The sequence below is a fragment of the Apostichopus japonicus genome, chromosome 23 (assembly GCF_037975245.1).
Source record: "Apostichopus japonicus isolate 1M-3 chromosome 23, ASM3797524v1, whole genome shotgun sequence".
NCBI lineage: Eukaryota > Metazoa > Echinodermata > Holothuroidea > Aspidochirotida > Stichopodidae > Apostichopus > Apostichopus japonicus.
Genome location: NC_092583.1, coordinates 5163413 through 5188187, shown reverse-complemented (window position 1 = coordinate 5188187; position 24775 = coordinate 5163413). Strand labels below are relative to the sequence as shown.

Sequence of the window (24775 nt, the reverse complement as noted above, 5' to 3'; positions counted from 1 at the left end):
TCTCGCTCATGCAAATTACAAGAAAACGACACACAAAAACTTGTGAAACAAGTTGTGACTACATGCTATATATCTACAAACAGAGCAAATTGACACAGGTCTATAAAGTTTGCTTTTTTTTCAAATTCTATTGACAGAAATTTAAATAGTTTATTGGCTTTCCGGGGGTAAAGATCAGGTTCAAGAATTCCACGAACTCATAGCAACTCTTGCCAATTTTTGTGATGTCATCCTATAAACCATGTGAATCACTGTCTGGATAAATCCTAAATGTCAATAACTCCAGATGCTTCTGCACATGGCCCTAAAGCTGCTCCCTTTTAACCCTAAAGTCTTCTTCAGTTCAGACAGACTTCCTTTTAAGTCTACTTAAACATGTCTAATTTCTGTCATTCATCGTCAAGGTAATGGTGCCAATTGTCCTCTTACAGTACAGTACCTTCAAAAGCTTTTAACACTTTACCTAATGTTACCCTCATTAAATACAAGAACATCTTTAGTACTCTCCATGGCCTCTATACCCTTTTTAATGGCCCCCTTCATTTGCAACTTTGTCCTCGAGGAAATTCAACAGCTTTGAATATACTGTATTCACAAGTACACTTAAATTTACTTTGGATGGAGAGTTTTTTTAACTTCACTTTAAATATTGTAAAACTTCAAGTATATATTCAAAGATACAGACAAAGGCAGAGATAACCTTTCTTAAATGTTTGAAATTGCGCAGTTTCATTCTTAGTGTTCATATTATATAACATCTGCCATCTCATATCTTGGATTTTATTACACTGGTACTTTCTTGTAGTGTTCACAACAACTGTAGATGCTATACAATACCATACAACTGTCTTCATATATATGATACTCCTGGAGTAGTGCACACATATTTTTCGTTAGTACAACCATGTTTTTTTTCTTTCTACTAGAGATGGTTGTATGTTCTACCTCCAAACTCTTCTGTCATATTAGCATGCAGTTATATTATTGAACATTTCTTCCATAAAGTAAGGTATAAGTATATATTCAAAGATACAGACAAAGGCAGAGAGCATTTTAAAGCATTTTACATATTATATACAACTTAACATTTGTTATCACCCTGTTTGTTTGTTTTCTCTTGGAGCAAACCATTGTTATTTTCTCGTTCTGTGATGTTATCTCAGATATAAACATCTAGCTACTCTGTATTGGCTATCAAACTGCCAACAGTTTTCAAACCAAGCACAGCACAATGAAGAAGGCAAATATATCTCCATGACAACATCACTTTAACAGTCATTTGTGCATTCATATATATATTATAGATTAGACTTAAACATATCACCAATTTGAGCTTTAACCTTAGAATACTTTTATATGCCAATACTGTATCTGCTAGTTCATATCTCAATCATAGCACGTAGATAACTCCGTCAATGCTTACAGCTTAAATCCATATTTCATATCAGATTTGGATATCAAAGTCAGATGAATGATGTCCCTGATGCCCCTTAAGCCCCTCTGTATGCCTCATTTTCATAAAGTATTTGCAAAAACAAACCATTGTGCAGGAAATAAAATGGGAACTAGTCAAGGCTACTGACTTGGCAGTTTTCCTTGGAGAGAAGGTTGTGAAGTGTTTCTTCTGATCTTTTGGGAATCCCTGGAGGGAAGGATGCAGCCAAGCTCGCTGCTGTGGATCATGTACTTTGTCATTTCTTCGGTTTTGCTGGGTTTTCATAAGATGAGATTTAATCCTGTGGCTTGCTGATATAAGTATGCAGTTTTCTTGGTATATGACCCTACAAATTTGAAGTACCTCAACCTTCTGAGGGCTTAAACAATTGTGCTCGGTCATAATTAATCCTGATTTAAAATACTTTTAGTTATAAGCATGGCGTTAGACTTTAAGGTGCCTCAATTTTCTTAGCTGGTCCAAAATTTTATCCCTGTCATAGTGCACTGGCGTACGAAATTTGTAATAGCAAAAACGTGACTACTTAATGTTCATTATGGAAGAGATGGATAACATTTCTAACATTGAATTAATTGCAAAATGACTGCAGATGTCTGGTTTCAATATAACATAAACTAACTGGATGTGGAATGGGAAATAACTCTGGAAATATGCTTGTACGTAGCATATTCAAAGTGTACTTATTCATAATTGTTAAGAAATTGAAGTCCTTTGCTAGTATCTTCTAAGATTTTTGGGCATTTTCATTCAATTTACACCTTTTTGTGCTTATATTCTCTATAGAACAATTTGTTACTTTCCTTACCATCATATACAATAAATGAACTAATTACAATACCAGAGAGGATTATTTTTGTTTAATATCCTCATCATTTATCTTCTTCACTTTTCAAATCTTAATCAATCAATCAATGTTATCAATAAAGGTCCTCAGTGTACAAATTTTCAATGATTACAATCACAAACAAGTACGGCAATATTGTTCCAATCACCAGAAAATGCAGAACTTGTTGTCTCTCCTTCTAGTTCTTTGCTTAATATAAAGGTTTACATAGTTTTACTGTACATCGCCGTATACATTAACCTGGATCAAGTAGCACGCAACTATTATAGTAATCCATGAATGTATATTCTACAACAACTAATGTCATGATCTCATAAAAACCACATTCGTAGTGAAGCTACAGACACAAAGAGTCTAGCTCAGTGGTACACTTTTCCAATGTTTACCGCAATTTTCAATTCCAAACTTGCTATTTTGAGCATTTTCTTTCAAAATAGCGCACTGCATCGGGAACGCACATAGCTCATTAAGACTGTACACAAATGTACATAGACACAGAAGCAGACGACAGGATTCATTGCTCCTTAGCAACATAAAGGCTCCTTGCCATTTTTGCACATAAACAAGCCCGTATGATATGATTGACGTAAAGAATCTATATAAGACTCTGACAGTACATGTCCGATGGTAGCCAGGGTCCATACAAATCAAGCTTATTGGTGAGGAGGAAGGTAAATCGAAACCATGTTATCATCCAAACCTAAGTTATTAAACTCAAATTTTTCATAAATGCCCGTAATATTGGCATTCTGTGTCTTCAGAACGCTTATCATTTTGAACTGACAAAGGGTTAAATAATATGGTAGAAGCACCTGGTAGCATGTCACATGACCCTCCATGGTTGGTACGTTTTTGTACTGTGAATTGATCCCTCCAGGTCATGTTAAATTTGATGTTGCTATATGTATATGGAAGGATCGTGACATTTTCTCTTCACAAACTCTTTGTCCTCCTGCAGCTGGTACTTCTGAATCTGAACATAACAGTGACAGTGGAGTAGACCATCCATTCAGTCCACTGTTGAAGAAGGGTGGCGCCTTCAAGAGAGACGGATCAGCAGATACCATTGACGAGGAGACCAACACAGGTACGTACTACATCCGTGTCATCTCAGTCTCTGTGCTTCAGATCTGTGTCATCTCAGTCTCTGTGGTTCAGATCTGTGTCATCTCAGTCTCTGTGGTTCAGATCTGTGTCATCTCAGTCTCTGTGGTTCAGATCTGTGTCATCTCAGTCTCTGTGGTTCAGATCTGTGTCATCTCAGTCTCTGTGGTTCAGATCTGTGTCATCTCAGTCTCTGTGGTTCAGATCTGTGTCATCTCAGTCTCTGTGGTTCAGATCTGTGTCATCTCAGTCTCTGTGTTTCTGATCTGTGTCATCTCAGTCACTGTTCTTCAGTTCTGTGTCATCTCAGCTTTTGTGCTTCAGATCACATTCAGTTTTGTCCCAATAAGTTACCTCAGTGATTGACTAATTGTTTTTATTCAATATTCTGAAAATAATTTGCTCATGTAGGCAGGTTAGCTCTCTTTTTGTTCATTGCATGTGAAATGTTCATAGTAGTTAGAAATGTGTACAACAAGTATCATATCTTGCAACTATGCATAACTGTAAATTATCAAGTGCATCAAGTTTTTCTTAATCCCTTTCCCTTCCCATCCCTTGCTCCCATTTGTGAAGTAGTTGCAAGCATGACATGACTTTTAATTTTGTTATCCTATCTGTGTTGAGACAATTCAGAATATTTATTTTATATCAGAAAATTTAGCCTCTGAAGAAGATCCTGCTAGGATCGAAACGTCAGGCCAACTTACTTTTACACACAATTCAGAATAAACAAACAAACCAACATACAAAGCTACAAACAAACGTACATAATAGTGAGTACTGCACTGTATCATCTAGATGGCACCTGACTGATCTGGCTAATGTACTATGTCAAGTTAGCATCATGAGTTATTTTACTTGATGAATCTATCATAATTAACTTTTTAGAAGTAAAATGTGTGTAGTCATCTGTCACAGCTTGAATACTAAGATTTAATTAAAACTGGAATGACTTGCACTAGCAAATGGAGAACTCTCTTGACAACATTCTTAGGCAGATAGAGGGGTGTGGTCTGGACATCCTTAGTGTGATATAATTTAACACAGTGAATGCTATTACAATATAAGTAAGCATACTGGTGCATTCTGGCAGGTTGTGTATAATAACTGAATCAGCTAGGCATATCTAAAATGCAGAAAGCATTCATATTTGAAAATTATGTTCTTACCCCCCCCCCACCCCACCCAATTTCATATTACAAGGGAATTGTACAGTGTTCCTTATTTTATATCCCTCCATAGCTACATACTTTCTGCATAAAATCCATTGTCCTGTTACCAAGGTTATCACAAGAACTGGTTTTTGGAAACAAGTATATTTTTCTAGTGTCATCAATGTAATATACAACATGACACGGTTATAATTGAAAGAGCCTGAAAATAGAACTTTCCTCCTTATTTATTTTTCTTCCTTGCATATGTGTCTCTTCAAAACCTTAGCTCTTGATGGAGAAAGTACTGGAAATATGTGCAAGTTGTAAAAAGTGCTGAAAGAGTCTGGACCACTCTTTCTTTTCTAAATGGGGCTGCAGATTTCCCCCTCTGTCTCTGTCTCGCATGCTAAATGTTTTCGATCATGTGACAATGACTTCAGGGAGAAAATTTAGTTCTGATATGTTTTAGACTGTTAACAAACACTACTGTGAGTGTAGTTGTATTTGTACACCATTTCTTAATTTTGGGAAATAACCCTCAACACATCTGAGGCTCATCACTAAAAGTTGCTGGGACTACTTCGTCTAACAGATTAACACACATATCAATAAATCAGGGATTATCTCAGGTGAACCAGCAAATTCAGTAGAGACACATCTTAAAAGTTGCTGGGACTATACTTCATCTAACAGATTAACACACAGATCAATAAATCAGGGATTATCTCAGGTGAACCGCCAAAGTCAGTAGAGATACATCTTAGAAAGTTGCTGGGACTACTTCATATAACAGATTAACACACAGATCATTAAATCAGGGATTATCTCAGGTGATTCACCAAAGTCAGTAAAGACACATTTTGATGTCTCCAAAATAACAAACATTACAACTTTTGCAATAACAAATGGTTTTGAATATCATCCAAGACAGATGATCCTCTGTTGTTAATGTGAAGTTAAAATAACATATTTTGGTTTCAAGAGTCATTTGAATTTACAATATAATGTACTAATATCAGCATTTAGGAGCTGACATCATCATAGTTAGCCTTAAAAAAGCCTTCCAGAAATTTTGCATTTTGAAGCTGAATGATTTAAAAGCCCAGAATAAACTACTGTAGAAAGCACTGAATTTGTTTCATGGACTGACAGACATATCACTTTTGCTAAAGGTTTGTCTAGCGTATTATCCTTTTATGTCCAAAACTTTGCCAACTTGACTGTTTCATTTATACTGTGCTACTTTGTACAATGTCTCTGATCCCGTGCATCTCTGCTATGCTGTTGCATTGTAATTGCTTTGTGTTTATTACTACTCTGTTTATATCCTACTGTATGTCAAAACTCCTTTGTTGCACTGCAGATCTTGATGAATCCGGCTCTGCTAAAGTTTATTCCTCTCTGCTTCTGCAAAGTAAGTATTCCTTGGCATGCTCTGAATGCTTTATATTTTGATATCTTAGTCTCCCTTTATTAATTTTGATGTGATTTTAATTCTATAATATTGACTTTTCATTAAATCTTTCCTTTTTTTTCGGGTTACATTAAGTTGGAATCTTCATTCTCTATTATTTATTATTATTACTATGTATTTGATAGAGCGCTCTACAAAATATCACAGCGCTTATGAATGGAAGATTTTGAATATGATATTCTATGAATATCCTATGAATGGAAGATTTTGTTTGACAACAAGTAACCAAGGATTCTGATTGATGCTGAAGTTAGTTTAAATTTAACATTATTTACGTTTCTTTCCTTCATAAGATATTTCATGTTGAAATTGAAACAAAACGTTGCCATATAGTATTCTATTTCAATTGTAAGTCGTCATGGATACCCTTCTACTAATGTTGTAAAGATATTTCCTACATATGATTCAGTTGCAGTGGTTGTTTTACTAAATTTTAATCATGCGCTACCCTGTCTGCGCATAGCCTAGTTTTGATCCCTTTGCATCATATATGTACGTATGATGCAATTTGTCTGCGACGTATAATATGCTCCTTACACGTATGAGAGAGCTAGGAATATTTCTAATTAGGAATTGAGCATGTACAAAGACTACAGTGTGAAATCTTCATATCTGGTGTCTGCAGCTTGTCAGTCTTCTGTGAGTAATTGTGGGTTGTGTTATGCCAACGAGACAGACTTCATCTCAGCAATCGGTTACGTACTGGGCATCCCACGGGAATCGGCTCTGAAATTGCGCCAGATTTGTCGTAGCTGAACGAGTTCATTTTAGAGGCAGCCAAGCAAAGAATTCCTTCTTGGTCCAAACAAGCGCTAAGATTATGTCTGATAAAGTCTAATCACTCCCAACATTACAGACAATTTCCTCTGGTTGCAGAAGATTTTACCGCTAAAGAAAAGCTTGTGGGGGAGATTTGCTCCAAAATTGAAGACATTGTAATTCTGATTGGACATTGGCTCATATGATTAAAACAGTAATAACAGCAATTGTCTTGTATAAAACAAGGAATTTTGTCACTTTTAAAGGGATGATACAGTGTCAAAAGTTGACTGCTTGCTGTCAATTTTCTGTATTATCAGTTGAAACCACATCATGACCCATATGTTATAATATTAAAAATATGAAATATTTATTTGTTTTAAAGAAATGTAAGATGAAATTAAAAAGCAATTAAATTGAGTATGTTCATCATTTTTCCACAGACTGAAGAAATAATTTTTGCCAACCCCCCCCCCACAAATATGCATATTGATGAGTCATTGCATTCAGAGTACCTTCACAGATAATCAAGTGTTCCAAAAGTCACTTTTCAAGGAGAAATAACAACAAATTTATTACAGTAAAGTAAAGCTTACCATGCCAAATTATGAGACCACCTATCATGATTCATTTATTTTTGTGATAACAAAAGGGCCTTTATATCTCACTAATAGGGAAAAGTTTTTTTTTTTCGATAGTTGTTACATGTTCTAGCCCTGGAAAATCCATTTGAAGTAACGTATCATATCTGTTGTAGACTTGAAACATAAAATATTGAGAAGAGAGTTTTAACTAATAATGTACAGCTGTCTTGAAAGTGAGATTTCTTCAGTCATACTACCCCTTTAAAGGAGGATTTGTGGTTGTATGTATGTGTGTATATATTTGTATGTATAATAGATCCTCCTGCAAGCAGGAACTCGCGAAGAAGCCATCATTGGCTTATCAAAGCCGCAAGCTGACCGAAGTCAGTCTCTTACATTCATATTTAACGTCCATGATTATGAATTGTCAATTGTCAACAACTCTGTAACTGGACGACATACATTAATCTTGGAGTGACTCGAACTAGGGACCTTATGATTGAAAGGCACCAGCGTTAACCACTGAGCTAACACTCCAAAAGTAAAACATGTAAAGAAAAACACAATTCAGGGATTGAAATTTCATGTCTCTATGATAGATATTAGTAAGCAATGTTTGCAGTGTCCAGGGAATGTAAGATAACACTTGATCCAACAGTTTGATGCTTGATTTAAGTCACTCTCAATCCATACATATTGGTATCAAAGTTTGGATAATAAAGGTCCATAATGCATTTATCTGAAAGATCGAGCATTCCATTGTCAATCACATTCATTTACATATCAGCAACTAGTGGTTGATGAAAGAGAGATTAATGTGATGGAATTTTAACTTGGCAAACCCAAATTAACCTGTAATTAACCTTTTCCAAAAAATTGACAATTTTGTTGCCCCAACCAATTATGTATGCACACCACAACCTTTTTTATTCATATTTTAAAATCAACCAATCAAATCATCTCTCTCACGGGCGTCAGACAATAACAAACCGCATGTTTCACTCATTTTATACGTACATTGATGTACTAGGCCTCTATACTACTAGATGTTACTGAGCCATGCGTGTTAGCAATCTCCTTTACACATAACTACCAATCATTACTTCCATAATGAAGAAAATCAGCTCTCAATAGACGTATACAAATATTCATTATGTGTATTGAAGCTTTTGTAAACATGAATGAGCTAGCTAGCCTAATGTGGGCAAATCATATACCTGTATATTAGTTGCAGCCTGTACATACTATTAGTGTATTAATACTAACCAGTAACGTTATAGTTGGTGTATTAGACATTCGTGAAATGAATTAATCATGGCAATTAATAATAGACTAGACTTACACTATATTGCTGAGGCATTAGGCCTTCGTTATAATCCATGGTATGTTCCGAAAATTTCGCTTTCAAAATTTTAGTTTAACATGTTGTTCAAATTGACCAATCAGTGTCCATGTGGGTATTTTCTGTCAAGTCCGATTCGTGCTTGACAACAGGTTATAGCATAGTCAGGTATTGCCAACTTTGACCTTGGATTTTCCGTCAACTAATGATTGTTTTAGTCATGATTTCTTTGGTTATGTTGTCAATTTTGTACAGTTAAGTTTCATTTTACATTTTAAAGGGTTTAATTTCTAATTGGATACCTGGTAGGTGTTGCTAAATAAACAGATTTTCAGTGCAATATGCGTATAGGACTATAATGCACTGTACTGGTACATATATATATTGTTTGCACACTTGTACAGTATATGGAATGGTCAGTAATCCAGAAATACATAGGCATTGCTCAGTACGGGGAACCCGATGTGACATTTATGCATGCAATGCATATATATAGAGAGAATGTTTACAGGCGTGGCTTATCGTTTGATAATTAACCATTTTGCTGACAAAAATGTTCATCCTGTTTGCTCAATTTTGTAACATTTGAGACATTTACGTGCAAAATGTGTTTGGTACATGTTTGGAGTAGTGTAAGGATCACCTTCTGGCATGCAGGCATTACTTACTTTGGGGTGATACTTAAAGGAGATATGCTCCTTTAAGGATGAATGGAATTGAAGCTTTTCTTGTGAGCGTCTTTGGTCAACATAGTGTGTCCATTTCAGATCCAACTTGTGGTCTTGTTTATTATGCAAATGTAATAGCTTCTTTCATTTAATAATTAAAATGTTTTGTGAAAAGCATCCAGAGTCATCTAACTGTCAGTTTGACCTCTGTGCTTTCTTTTGCCCGTCTGTATTTTAATTGGTGTGATTTGTAATTATTTTTCAGATCCTGATTGGCTGAAAAACTACAAACCTCCCTCGGAGTCTATTGGAGTTCAATTTCCTGATGATGATGTTGGTAAGACCACCATGAATGGAGATAAAATTCAAACCAGTAGAGTTTTCAACGAGAGTACAGTGTTAATTTACAGCATGGGGATTGATTTGGGGGATGGTTACTAAAAGTGGAAGGGTGCATAATTATCTTTATTTTAGACTGCTCATAAAAGTAAATTGGTAGAATCTTTTTGATGTATTTCCATCGGCTGGATCAGTGGACTCACCAGTAAATGATCACTGCTGTGGTTACTATGGAGATCAACAGTAGATTCACTAGTAGAGTTACTCCTAGCTAAAGATTGCTGTACACTTCATCCACATTGCTAAACAGTAGCCTACCTGCATCTCTATAATTATGGTCAGAGATACATCCCATCTACAAGTATTGATCATATAGACACTATAAGCATTCTTTATACAAGTGTATAAATATACATTAATCAGTATATGATCACTGCTGTAGTTTTATACCTGTAAGATCAGCAGTAGATTCACTAGTCGACTCACTCCTAGCTAAAGATTGCTGTACACTTCATCCACATTGCTAACAGTAGCCTACCTGCATCTCTATAATTATGTTCAGATATAGACCCCATTACAGTTAATGATCATATAGACACTATAAGCATTCTTTATACAAGTGTTTCAAAGTGCTGGTTGTGTTTGTAGTGCAGTGTAGACAGCAAAACAAAACAGTATAATTTGCTGCACTGTCCTAGCAGATGCATAGAATCTTAAGAAACTTTCCAATTTTGAAAAAATAAAGTAAAATAAAATTCATTAAACGTTATCCTACAAGTCTACCATAGTTTCATAGCTAGTCAACCTACTCACTCACATTTACTTTGTTTACAAGAATCAAGGCTGAACTTCTTATCAACTCAATAAACATAAAGGGGATAAGATGAAAATTTCACTGAGTTCAAATCATATTTGATATATATATATATTTGAAATTGTTGAAAGTTGGAAAATCCAAATCAGTGAAAAAATTTACAGCCTTCACCGGGATTCGAACCTGGGCCTCTCGCTTTATATGCGGACACCCTAACCAACTAAGCTATGAGTGCTAATGATACTGTACTGTATGTTCAGAGGTTTGAAACCCGTAAAGAAGGTCATAATTCCACGTTAGGCATTTGTCACCTGTATCAAACAATGCTAGTTCTGTTTTGGTGACAAAGTTTGCCTATACTCTAGAGATCAATCATTATGCTAACCAATCCGAAAATCATTTGTGATTCCTAAAGCCGGATCTCGGAAGAGATACTTTGAACAGACGCTGTTAAGTGAAATGGAAATAAACGGCAAAGGCAAATTAATATATATTTAAATATATATATATATATTTGAAATTGTAATGAGTTGGAAAATCCAAGACAGTGTAAAAATTTCCAGCCTCCACCGGGATATATATACATATAACAGAAAAAAGTTGCTTCGACAAACACTCACTGTGCTCAGTGAAGACTCATTCGAGATGTTACCATCTCTTCTCCAACACAGCTAAAATCAGCCTTATGCCTATATACTTTGTTCCAAAACGAGACAGATGTACAAATATGCTTGTTGACAAGAAACAGTCCTTAGCAGTAATATATATGAACACTTTCGAATAATTATTATCCTCATTGTCGTGTTTTCTTCCTGTTTAATTTAGTTTACAAATATATATTTCAGTTTCCTGTTAAACAGATTATATCTTACGGGGTTCAAGAAAGAGCTTTTCCTTTAGCTGAATGATTTTGTTCCACAATTAATGAGTTTATTAGATCAAAGAAAAAGTGTTAGATGTGAATATGCTGTTGGGAAAGACATATCAATATTCCAAAACTGAAGTATTGGCCAGTTCGTGGAAATTAGTGCCATTGTGACATCTATTAACTCACAGTGCGTGAGTCTGCCTGTGACAGAAGTGATGTAAAATTATTCTTTTACGATCGAGCAACTGGAAGATCTAAGTTTAAACTTTTATCCAGCATGGGATAGTGGAGAAGGGATGGGGGAGGGTTAGGCAGAGGGCGTTGGTGACTATATTCATAAAGATGTCCCCCTACTGTTGCCTCATCCATGATATTCTTCTACAGATGTTATTTAGTTTGAATGATTGCAATATATATTTTTATGTTTTCTATAGAGACATTGGAATCATTTAAAACCATGATCTGTGCATATATCTGATAAGTAGGAAACAAAGCTACCTATCATTTCTTGGTTATGTTTGATAGATCGAAGTGGAAAGGACTACTTTGACCTTTTGGGAGAAGACCGTGCTGATGGAGGAGAGAGACTGCAAGACAACGATGGTGATGACACAGACTCAGATGTAAGCTTCAACATATTTTTTTATATGATATCTATATATTAGAAAGATATGTCAACCTGTGTCCATTGTCACATCTTTTATCAACTTCTGCATCTTAGATTGATCTGTAAGATTGATTTAACAAGTCTTTATTACCCATGCATGTAATTTATTGTGTTTTCCAATACTTTCAATGTATGCATGGTTGGCACTTTTCATTGAGTTTACATTTTGAAATTTATATCAAACATCATTAGTGACTTGTGTGCAGAAAATGACATTCTTCTTTCACTCATTACTACTATCTAATTAAAAGTAATTACATAACCACACAGGTCGTCCATATTGTCGCCCATTCCCCAAAATACCTTCCTAGAAGTTCTGACTTTCATTTCATTCCCAGATATTCAGGAGCGTTAACCTAGGAAACTTAAATATCTCAGTTAAGAACGTTCAAGGTTGACTTGTTTCTTCATGTTTAAGCTAATGATTTGAGTGTCTGCATTGTCAGTTGCATTCTGTATAATACAACATGGATATGTTTATTAGATGTACGGCTGTTTGATAGCTCAACCTGGTAGTTATAGCAACTAACCAACTGCATAATCTACGTGGAAGCAGTAGCGTCTCACTTCTGTTCATATTACATGTACTTTGTACAATTTTTGGTGTCATCTAACTGCTGCTGCATAAATTTATTTGTAGTCCAGCCAGGTAGGATAAAACCCCAGATTATAAGTTATTCATGTCAAGCTCTGGGAATAGTTTCAACTTTTTTTCCTTGACAGGATCTATTAATAGCACCAAAACTACTTAAACTGTTTATCACCTCAGTTTGTGGATGTCATTAATAGTCACAAACATAACCTGCATTAGCTCTGTCCGTTTATCATGTTCATAGCGCAAATCAGATTTCCCAATATCTTTATTTCTACCTTCATCAACAATAGACCTGCTTGCCTGTAATGGTTTAATTATCTGTATGATGTATAAAGCATCCAATCACTATAGCATCATGGTGTTAATTATCTAAGCTTCAAACATCTTATTTGTATTCATACTCTGTGAAGGTGATAGTAAAATTACAACTTCTTATCACTTCCCCTCTCCAAAGCATCTTGCTTTAAGTAAGCCTTTTACAGGGTTATTCCAGTGGCAAATGTTGAGCATGTCAAAACTTTGCCATAAATTTTCTGCAGCACTAGGTGAAATGAAAAGCACATTAAGTACACATTTAAACTTGTCAAAGCAAGTTGCTCCAGACGACCAATCAAAACCTCCCAAGTTTGTCCCCAGGATTGCTGTAAAGCCAAAGCTAATTATTTAGGTCAGTGACGAGAAAAAAAGGACCAAACATAAAGAGACATATAAGAAAATGAATAAAGCGCTATCCACTTCATTATGAGGCGTCGTGCAAGACTGAGATGTCATCAGAGAATCTATTTTTTCATTCTAAATTCAGTTGTTGCTGAAGACTGTTGATTTATCCACATACTACCATTTACAGAAGGTTTGGAATCAGTTGAAAGCTCACTACAAATAATGCCTATTTCTGATATCAGAGGAACATTGTCAAGCATATGTGTACTCCTCTATTCTCATTTTGTCGTTTATTTATACAGATGTGTATCAAATTTAATTTTTTTCCAAGCTTCTTGAACCCTTTTTGATATTTTGCTTTCTAATATTCCTTCTGCTCATTGCTAGAATACACTAGGGGTTACCACAGCTGGCTTTCTGTCCCTAAGCTTTCCTTTTCTTCTGTTGCATCATCTGATATTTTCATTTCAAATTTCATCCCTGTCAGCACAAAGACAATGGTATTGTTTTGTCTTGTCTTGTTGACGTAGATTTTATGGGGAAAATGAGTGTTAAAAATGTGTACAAAATAAATATCTTCAGGGCAAAGATCACTAGATATCTTTAACTTGTGTTAATCACAACATAGGCTGTATACTGTACATGCATTTCACTTCTTTGTAGAGAGCACATACATGTTCAGTTTTCTCAAGTAAGCAGCATTAATGACTCCTGGTTAACTTTAGTACACATTTCAGTGTTTTGTTTACATCTTGTTGCATTCAATGTCAAAATAAGAAAGATCAAAATATGCAAATTTTATATTCCATATACTCCTGAAATTTGTGTCTTAATTTCAACTTTGAGTAAGGCCTATAATTTGTATCCTCTTAGTTGAATCATAAAAAGTTCAAAATTCCTGAATTATTGATTACTGTGTTGCATTATGTTTCCTCTGCTTTGCCAGTTATTGCAAATCTCTTGTTGAAAGAAGAAATTGCATAGTCTTTTATCAAGTGATATTTCTTCATATTAACCATTCCGTTTAGTAGTGACCTTTGAAGGGCTGCTCAGACCTTTTCTGCAATGCTCAACACTTTAGAAAGAGAATTATGTTTCTTTGTAGAAATATGTCCAGACTTCATGATGTATTGTTTGTAATGCTGTGAAGTGTGTTGTGGTCATGTTGCATTTACCTCTCTATATTCTGTGTCAAAGTGTTGTGTTGTGTTTGTGAATCGCACCTCGTCTTATCCAGCACGTACTCCGATAAATGTTGAAGAGAGAAACAGGAATTGATAGCTTCTGGAGGCAGATATTTAGGTAAATATTACATTTTGAACTTCCATTTGTCTGCTAGAGAAAATAGCTACAGACTTTGTTGATAGATGGCTGGGGCTGATTGCACCTCATGTAGGCATTTTAACAATAGCATTGTTCCCTTGGCATTGAGACACTGTGTACTACATAATGTTATGTATCGGTATGCATATGCATATGCAGCAGTTCAGTCCCAATAAATAAATGTAGTAATCTGTCGCAACACATTTCTTTCTAATAGATCTTTTGTCAAACCTTCTGGGAAAGATTGTTATTCTGTATTGTTAAAACCTTTGTTCGAGAACGTATCATTGTTTGTTTTAAACCATCATATCAGCATTTGTCTAAAACAAGGGACAAAATGGCAACTAGCTGTCATTGAAATTGCTCTCAAGCTGGATGGATCTATTGTAGCTTTGGAAGATAGTTTAAATTTAAACTTATAATTTTATTAGCTACAGTAGTCAATATGTTTATTAAGATTGTTACACTATATGTCATTAAAAAACTAATGTAAAAATAATGAATATCATGGCAGTATTGACCAAATAAAGTTGCTAGCTTATAGGAAATGTTCCTTTGTTGCAAATTATTAAAAAAGTAAATACTGAGAAGTGTGCAAACAACACATTATCTCCAATATGTTTAGAGCATACTTTAACAGCAAACATGTTTTCTCCACACACCCTCACACACTGCCCCCCAAGTAACCCCCGCCCACCTCCTTCCAAACTACACCCAGCCACCCCCTACTGTTTGTCTTTAACCTATCCACCATCAAGAAAGAATAGTCTCTCTTTGCATAAACTGCAAGAAATAGCACCTTTCTTTGTTGTAGCTATGGCAACTACTTTCAATGTACCATGTCTTTCTTCTTTCGTAATGACAAAAGTAAAATGGACTTAAATATTCTAGGTAGTATAAATGTAAAAAAATATGATCATCACTTAAATATCCCAAAGAGATAAGATCAGAAGACGACCTGTGAAAATATTTTGGCTTCAGTGACAGTCCAAATTTTGGTTGAATAATTCTAAGCAATGTTACTGCATAATACAATATATGACATGTCTATTATCTCTGACAAATATTAACCAACCCATGCATGCTACTATACCAATCATTCTTTGCTTAATAACAGACGAGACACTACTGGCTGTTGTATGTAGCTGTTTTTTATTCAGTAGCACGATTTGTGGCCATTAGAATACTTTGCTACATTTATATGTAATGTTCCCTTTGTTGTTAACTATTGTTGTTACAATGTGAACAATAGCTATGTAGTAGATGTGCTTATGCTAAGTTCTATAGTTTTCAATTACCATAGATGGAATGCTTGTTGTTTTGCTGTTGTCATGTCGTGTTTTAACTGAAATATGAATCTTTTGATTAGTGTTAGAGGTGTTTGCAAGAACAACAAGCTCGTTTTGTTTTATTTAAAAATAGAATGTTGCACTTTGTACTACATAAATGAGCAATTGATTTACTATGTAAACAACACTTTGTTAACATGTTGATTACTACCTTTTTATTTTTGGTTGTAAAAATTATCTTCCACTTTTTCTCAGATACATGAACAAGTTAGGTCATAAACAGTGTTTAATGCATACATATATTGTTTGAGAGCTTTACATCCATTTCTGAGTAACAATTACATAGCTCCTTATACACTTATGTTCAGTCATATATAGTTGCCACAGAGTAGCTTGTAGAAGTAAAGGTGCACAATAAGAAAGGCAATTCAGTTTGACGTCTTTTGGCAGAAGGCCAAACCAGTCTAAACCACTCAAGTGGCTGCAGACTATTTTCTGACATGTAGGTAGTAATTTCTATTTTAAGATATTATATGACAACACATTTCAATTGTGCTTGTTTTCTTACAGCTCTATGCAAGGAGATGTCATGCGAGGCTTCACCCAAAGGTTGTCACCCCTGACAATCAACAGACTAAACCTAAAGCAAACAAAACCTCACAATCAAATACCAAAAGAGATAGTGGTTCTTCCTCCACCTCATCTTCCTCCTCCCAGAATACCCTCCAACCTCCCGATAAGGCCAGAGATGGTGTTTGTATGCTCTCACCTATTCAAGAAGTCTCCTCTCCGGAGAGTTCAGAGACTCAAGATGCAGATAGTGTTTCCAAAAGAACTGGGGCGGATGGGTCAGTGTTTCGGTTTCCGCAGTCAGAGGAAGGCAAGAGAGACGGTGAAACTTTAGACGAGGGACGGGCTGGAGGAACAGGACGTCAGGAAGAAAGAGTAGAAGAGTTTTTAAGAAATGATGAAGATGGAGAAACCACTTCACCTGGAGAAGCAGATTCTGGGATCCATATGTCCTTTTCGTCTGAGGACCGGCAAGAACAGGGTAATCAAGATACCCCTCTCAGACAGCCAATCAGGGCCTTGGATGAGATGTCTGAATCTATGGAAGCATTTGCAGCTGGAGTCTTTAGAGACATTATACATGAAGAACAACCAAACAGTCTTGAAACTAATGTATGCTCGCCGCGTAAAAACATGTCCGATGTTGCCCCAAAGGGAAAAGCTATGTTTACACAGAAGTATGAGGCCAGTGACAGGAATGGGAACCTTGTCGAAATTGAGCCAGTCGAACTGAGCTGTAGTTCAGACGAGGATGACTTTGATGATGATATCGATCAAGAAGAGCATTGTGCGATGAACTTTGAAGAGTTTATGAAACAGATTCAAGATACAGGGACGTCAAAAGCGAGAGAAGGAAGCCCTCACAAGAAAGGCTCCAAAAGTAAAAAGAGCAAGGATATGGAAAGTAAACATGACAGGAAAGTGAAAGATGACTCTTGCTCATCTCCTAAGAGGAAAGCATTCAGTAAGCGGTCCCACTCAGCTGGAGACTTCAGGGCACGCCCAGAGGATCAAAAGAAAGAAAAGAAACCGGTCAAATTATCACGGTCAGCATCTAATAGGTTTATACGATACGACTCTTTACCCTTAGTCGTCGAAGTTTACGAGGCTGACGCCGGTAGCCCTAGTCCGTCGTTTAAAGATTCACCGAGAAAACAGAGGTTTGTCTACGACGGCAGTCCAGAAATTGAGGCAACACCAGAACAGAATGATCAAGGCCTCTCAGCAACGTCAGGGTCTTCAGAAGAAAGCCACTCGAAATCCAGGCAAGCATCTGTGGAGTCTGGAACGACAGAAGGGACATTCCCAAAGAGCACTTCAATCTCATCGTTGTCGAGTACGACCGACGGTGACCGAAGACGGAGTGCCGATTCCGTGGCCCTCAAATCATCTTTCGATTCGGATTATGATCTGATCAACTCACCGAACCATTCTGTGATGAAACTTTGCAGTCCTCCCGGCCGCAGAACAGATGGAGATAAACCTGGGGAGGGAGACAGTAAAGGCAGCCCAGAAGACTGCTCAGAGGATGCTCCCCATGGCAACATGGGAGACAGACGACAGCTCTCGCTGGTGAAGCAGGATCAAGTACCCGAGGAATACGAGTCAAACTGCGGTGAGAAGAAGGAGGAGAGAAGTGGAACACCCAAAACACAGACAGAAGAGGAATTAGCCGACTGCAATGACACGACAGAGAACACAAGCATCGATTCAACAGGTGATAAAGGAACTGAATTGGAGGAGGAGAATCCAGAGGGTTCACTGAGTGCTGCACAAATGTCCACCCCAAGAAAGAACAAGGAAAGCATCGAGATAGCAAACTTGACCAAGAAGTTTTGCATGAAGCAAGAAGAAGTCTTGAAATCAGCCGAGGAAGTCCTATCGTCAGCCAGCCAGGTAAGACAGATCTGTCCTTATCGAGTTGAGTTTACTTCAAAGCACGAATTGATGACTACACTGTATGAAACTAACAGCAAACATAGCATTAATGTGGGTTGGGATATGTATAATGGTTGTTTTTTCTTTTTCCCTCCATCTCTACCCCCAACCAATACTTTTAAAATTACATCTGTACACTTTTGAGATACAATGCTACCTTTGCTGGTCTGTTTGACATCACTGTGGTATTGTTTACAATGAGCAAATGAGTACATGGTCTTGCCTTGCTTTTTAAATTTTGTTGACAATATCCAGCAAGTTTTATACTAACCCAAGCAAGTATTACCCAAAATGAGGTTGCAACTAATCACACCGTATAAGACACCATCTTAGGGATGTTGTCGTTAAGCTTATCATTAGTTGACATGTTGCTTATAACTCCTTCAAGATTAAAAGCCTTTGTCAACTGGCACTTTTTATTGTTGTAGTATTAAATGTAAAAAGCAGAATAAGACATTTTAGGACAAAAGTTTGAGCTGCTTCATCATTATGTGAAATATGGCTTCACTGGTCAAGCTATGAACTAAATTATGTTGAATTTATAAATATTTAAATATATTTTAGATATATTGTTCAATCTTATGTATGATATTGGTAATATAAACAGAACAAGAATGTATATATATTTAATGTATTAGATAAATCAAATATGACGAGGCTTTGTAAATATATAGTTATATAAGAGTATTGGTATATGACAAGACTATATTGGATTATTCATATATGACAAGACTATATATTTAGTATAGTAGAGTATTCAAATATGACAAGACTATATATTTAGTATAGTAGAGTACTCATATGTGACAAGACTATATATTTAGTATAGTAGAGTATTTGTATATGACAAGACTATATATTTAGTATATTAGAGTATTCAAATATGACAATACTATATATTTAGTATAGTAGAGTACTCATATGTGACAAGACTATATATTTAGTATAGTAGAGTATTTGTATATGACAAGACTATATATTTAGTATAGTAGAGTATTTGTATATAACAAGACTATATATTTAGTATAGTAGAGTATTCATATATGACAAGACTATATATTTAGTATATAAGAGTATTCAAATATGACAATACTATATATTTAGTATAGTAGAGTACTCATATGTGACAAGACTATATATTTAGTATAGTAGAGTATTTGTATATGACAAGACTATATATTTAGTATATTAGAGTATTCAAATATGACAATACTATATATTTAGTATAGTAGAGTACTCATATGTGACAAGACTATATATTTAGTATAGTAGAGTATTTGTATATGACAAGACTATATATTTAGTATAGTAGAGTATTTGTATATAACAAGACTATATATTTAGTATAGTAGAGTATTCATATATGACAAGACTATATATTTAGTATATAAGAGTATTCAAATATGACAATACTATATATTTAGTATAGTAGAGTACTCATATGTGACAAGACTATATATTTAGTATAGTAGAGTATTTGTATATGACAAGACTATATATTTAGTATATCAGAGTACTCATATATGACAAGACTATATACTTAGTGTAGTAGAGTGTTCATATATGACAAGATCACAAGACTATATATTAGTATATTAGAGTATTTGTATATGACAGGACTATATATTAGTATATTAGAGTATTCATATTTGACAAGACTATATATTTAGTATATTAGAGTATTCATATATGACAAGACTTATATTTAGTACATTAGAGTATTCATATATGACTGGCCTATATTAAGTAAAGTAGAGTATTCATGACAAGACTATATATCTAGTATATTAGAGTATTTGTATATGACAAGACTATATATTTAGTATATTAGAGTATTTATATATGACAAGATTCCATATTTAGTATAGTAGAGTATTCATAAATGACAAGACTATATATTTAGTATATCAGATTATTCGAATATGATAATACTATACAGTATATTTAGAGACGCTATGCAGTTAGTATATTAGCCCCTTCGAATATGACAAATTCTATATATTTAATATTTTAGAGAATTTGTTTAAAACAATTCTCTGTATCAGTATATCTTCAGAATGTTAGAGTATTGGTGCATGACAATACTCTGTATATATGATGTATCATTGGCCAACATTGTGCAAATGGAATAGATATTCATGTCTTAGTCCCTGACTAGTGTACAACTATTTTAAAACACTCTTAACTTATCTCTTCACTCACAGCTCTCTGAAATACAAAACCACATTGACAAACTTGAACAGGTCCTCAATTCTCTGGAAAGAAAGGTAGCAGGGGAGGGGAGCAGCATGAGTAGCTTTGAGTCTGACGAGATCTACACACCGCCACCTTCACCTAATACTGCTAGTGTGAGTATTAATACTGATTAAAAGTATCCATTCATATCTAACTGTAATCTATTTGGTGTGTCACAAATGTTCAATTTGATAACTTAAAAGTGACAAAATTTATAGCTAGTCGGGCCAGCCAAATAAATATGTGTGATCGTTCCATGGATACAAAGTAGTAATGGCACGATTTGTGGTATCTGGAAATTTTATATTATTTAGATATAAATGGGCAAGGATCTAGTTCTTTAACAATCTTGTAGACTGTCTAGTTAAAGTGAAATATGTACCTTTTTCAACTTGTGACATGTAATTGCTTTTCTAGGAAATGTTTTGTCAGGTTTTACACAAATCAATCTCAAAATTGAAATCTTACTTACCTAGTGTAACAAAGAAGTGAATGTTTGGTCATATCAACCATATGACAAATAACCTGTCTAATCGCTGGCTAATGGAATCATTGTGTTTTTTGTAGGATCATTTGCTTATAGCACCTGTCTTCGAAACCATCTAAGATTTCAATATTAAAGTTTTAATGCTTCCAGTAATTCTGTTCAAGTTTTTTGCTGGCAATATGGGATATATTTAGCTTTAAGTAAAGGTCTCTTGATGTTACTTCTAGGAATTAATACCCAGTAGTTATCTGGTCACTTCTAAAATTTCTCATGTTTGCAAGTGCCCTTCATTATGCGATGAACATTTGATCTGTTTAGATCAGCTGTGAGTAACAGGAAATAATCATGCGCGTGAGCCACATATTAATATTTGATCCAGTCAGCACACTGCAATAACTCTCACAACAGAATCAGAGATATTACATTATATAACCAAAAGAATAAATATTCAACAGAGAAAGTTCTACATATTGAAATATATCACAGCCAATCCAAATATATCGACTCCACTAAACATTCATTTAGTTTGAGTCGCTCCAAGATTAATGTATGTCGTCCAGTTACAGAGTTATTGACAATTGACAATTCATAATCATGGACGTTCAATATGAATCTAAGAGACTGACTTCGGTCAGCTTGCGGCTTTGATAAGCCAATGATGGCTTCTTCACGAGTTCCTGCTCACAGGAGGATCTAAACTACATACATTTATTTCCTTGTGGTCATTCGATGCAGTCATTACGTCAGCTGCCTCATGGTTTGGAAGACAAAACTTGCTCCAATATTATATGGTTCTTGATCCACATCAAAATTAAGAGGGTGATACACCTATTGGAATTTTAAATCAGGCTGGATTGCAGATCTGCCAGATTCAGCTAAAAAATGGGCAGTATTCTGACCACCTAACATAATCCATTGGTTTGTTGATAGTAAAGAGTAGAGTAGTCAGGAGGTGTAGGTCAGGGGTCAGGGGTGTAGGTGATGGTGTAAATGCAGAAAGTATACATACTCCCTGCTTTCTATTGATGTTTTCAGTTGGGGGGCAGGGGGCTGGGGGGCAGGGGGGCTGGGGATATGAAATAAAAATGCTACAGCTAAATGAAAGATCCAAGTTGGTTATGTCCCTGGTGATTTGCTATCACTCCCAAAAAAATAACAATGTACACAATGTAATATATCCTCATCTTCCTTTGAGTATACAGCTGTAATTTTAAGTTATATAATGCTTTAGGGATCCCAATGTTAAACCCCTAATTTTTCAAAAGTTAGTTCAGCCAATCACTTCAGTTGATCTTGAAATGCTATAGTTGGTCTTGAAATGAATTTACCCCCCCCCCCCCATTGATGTATGTACACCTCTGTGTCAGGATTGTCAGAATGAACTTAGATGAATATCTAAATAAAAGTTATTTTGTGGGATTGGTATCCAACAGATGTGTCACCGTTCAGAAATTCTCTTTAATGTTTCTACTAGACTTAATGGTCTTTATGTTTATAGCCTACCGTTAAGCTGTAAGCACTTACATAACAGATGTACTGAGACCTAGCCTCATTTGCATATCATAGTCTTGGTAGATGTTGTTATTACCATGAAGTGATTAGGTTATTTAACAACTGATGACTGTAAGCACTCCTGGGACAGAGACACATGCTTCTTAGCATTTAAACAGTAATATGCTGTAATAAAATGAGAAGTGAGGACTCTAATAGACATGAGGAATGCCACACATTTAATATTTTTAATAATTCATATTCTTAATTTTATAAATGTCGAATACTCAATCATTTGTGGCAGTTTCTATGTTTTGAGTTGTTTTACTCTGTCAAGTTTCGTAGTGTCTGCAGTTTTGGACCTGATTTTGTCGAGATCAAACACCCTACATTTCTTAGATTTATGCTCCTGCTGGGAGACAAAGTAATGACTTTAGTCTGAGCAACAGACATCATTAAATCAATGTAACAGGATATCACTATTGATTGAAGCTACAGGCCTGCTTGATTCACTGTAGGATTTTCTAAGTGCCTTATTTCCAGTAACTAACAGCAGAAAACCGTCTTTTATTTGGGGGGCTAAACACATTGACAGGTTTCATCTCATGGAACCTGCAAGGGATCCTCAGATATTTTTAATGTTACTTATTAACAAGTACGCCGACTTGTATTCGCTTTTCAAGCTCTTAATCAAATCCCAGCCCCACTCATGTGATATTTCACATGTACATCCCAGAACACTGCTGGGCAAAAGCTGACATAAACATCAATCGTTAGAATATTTTGTCAAGGCAAACACTTCTTTGAATATTTCAAAGTGGCATAAATATGTTGCTGTCAAAATGTCTTGGTATAGCTGTAGGATTCTGTCGAGACACTTTACGGTCAGAGTGTTTTGTCCGCATAAGTACAACATCAGTTCAATAACATAGAGTAATATTCAGCTGGAATTGTTTAAATTCTTCTCCAAGGAGCTGCTGTTAACCTCTGTTTCCACAAATTTGTATGCAACTTATTGGTAACAATTATATCGTTCACCATTCCTGCAGTTTCGTTAAGCCTCAATTCTGCTTAGTAATTAGAGATTACAATGTAAACAGAAGAAGGAAATTGACAGTTTTCTCAATATACTGTATTAAACTTGCAAGGCGATGTATTGCTCGTTAGTTTAATGCAATATATGCTCCCTTACACATTTCACATGTTAGTTTTCTAATGTTTGCCTAATATGTTTGTTTTTTCAGAGTTTGGTCTCAGAGGACGTTGAGTGTCTTCATAGAGATCTGGTACAGTTCCCTGCCGAAGTTACCTCACCATCTGAGGTGTGTGCTGTACAGACTATGTATAATCAATATATTATATAAATATATATATTTATACATGTATAATAAATATAAGCCAACAAGTTAGGCTGATGGGAAGGCACTTGGTTGAAAAGTACTAAACAAGTAATTTATATTCATAAGGTTGCATTCAATATACACAAACTTACGTCCAGGACAATACTTATAAGGATATTATTACATATATATATTATTTATTATTATATATATATATTATATCACAAACAGGTAAGTTCAATACTTGATAGTTGTTCAGATCTATGATTTCGCTGAATGTATCATGCTATGAATAAATACTAATAACACTAAGTTTTTGGCTCATTGGTAAGATAGTTCTGTAATTACTTATTTATACTAAAAATTTAGAATGTTGCAGATACTGTATGTAGGAATGCGATGGCAGGTAGTTATAGAGATCTTGTAGCATATAAATAAAATTAAAACATTGAATCCTAATTAGCGTTAACAAGAAACAGAAGCATGATCTTATTAAGAAGTTTTGAAAAAATATTGTTGTTTAATCAGTTCATATCAATCAATTTTGTTATGTTATGTTATTCCAAAACAATTAAAAACTAGGAAGACAATTTGTATTTTGTTAAACTGACATGCTTCATCTGGAATGATATGGTTAAAAAAACGTGGAAAATATTAGTTTTTAAGTTTTTGAGAAAATAATTTGTTTATTCTGACTTATACTAGTACAGATGCAAACTTGCCATGTTCCTACCCACCCCCCCCCACCTCCTATCATCTCAACAGTATAAT

At 35.1% G+C, this 24775-nt stretch overlaps 1 protein-coding gene across 10 annotated transcripts in view; it reads left to right on the top strand.

The window, feature by feature from the left end:
* The window catches only part of LOC139965076 (uncharacterized), a 122803-nt gene that overhangs the window by 52197 nt on the left and 45831 nt on the right, over nucleotides 1-24775 (top strand). For 9 of the 10 annotated variants that reach the window (XM_071967267.1, XM_071967271.1, XM_071967273.1 and 6 more), the window contains exons 6-12: nucleotides 3259-3387; nucleotides 5925-5975; nucleotides 9654-9725; nucleotides 11935-12032; nucleotides 16514-18409; nucleotides 20656-20799; nucleotides 23909-23986. In XM_071967267.1, the coding sequence (XP_071823368.1) occupies nucleotides 3259-3387; nucleotides 5925-5975; nucleotides 9654-9725; nucleotides 11935-12032; nucleotides 16514-18409; nucleotides 20656-20799; nucleotides 23909-23986 (2468 nt within the window). The remainder of the gene's footprint in view (nucleotides 1-3258; nucleotides 3388-5924; nucleotides 5976-9653; nucleotides 9726-11934; nucleotides 12033-16513; nucleotides 18410-20655; nucleotides 20800-23908; nucleotides 23987-24775) is intronic. The other variant, XM_071967270.1, reaches the window with a different exon arrangement.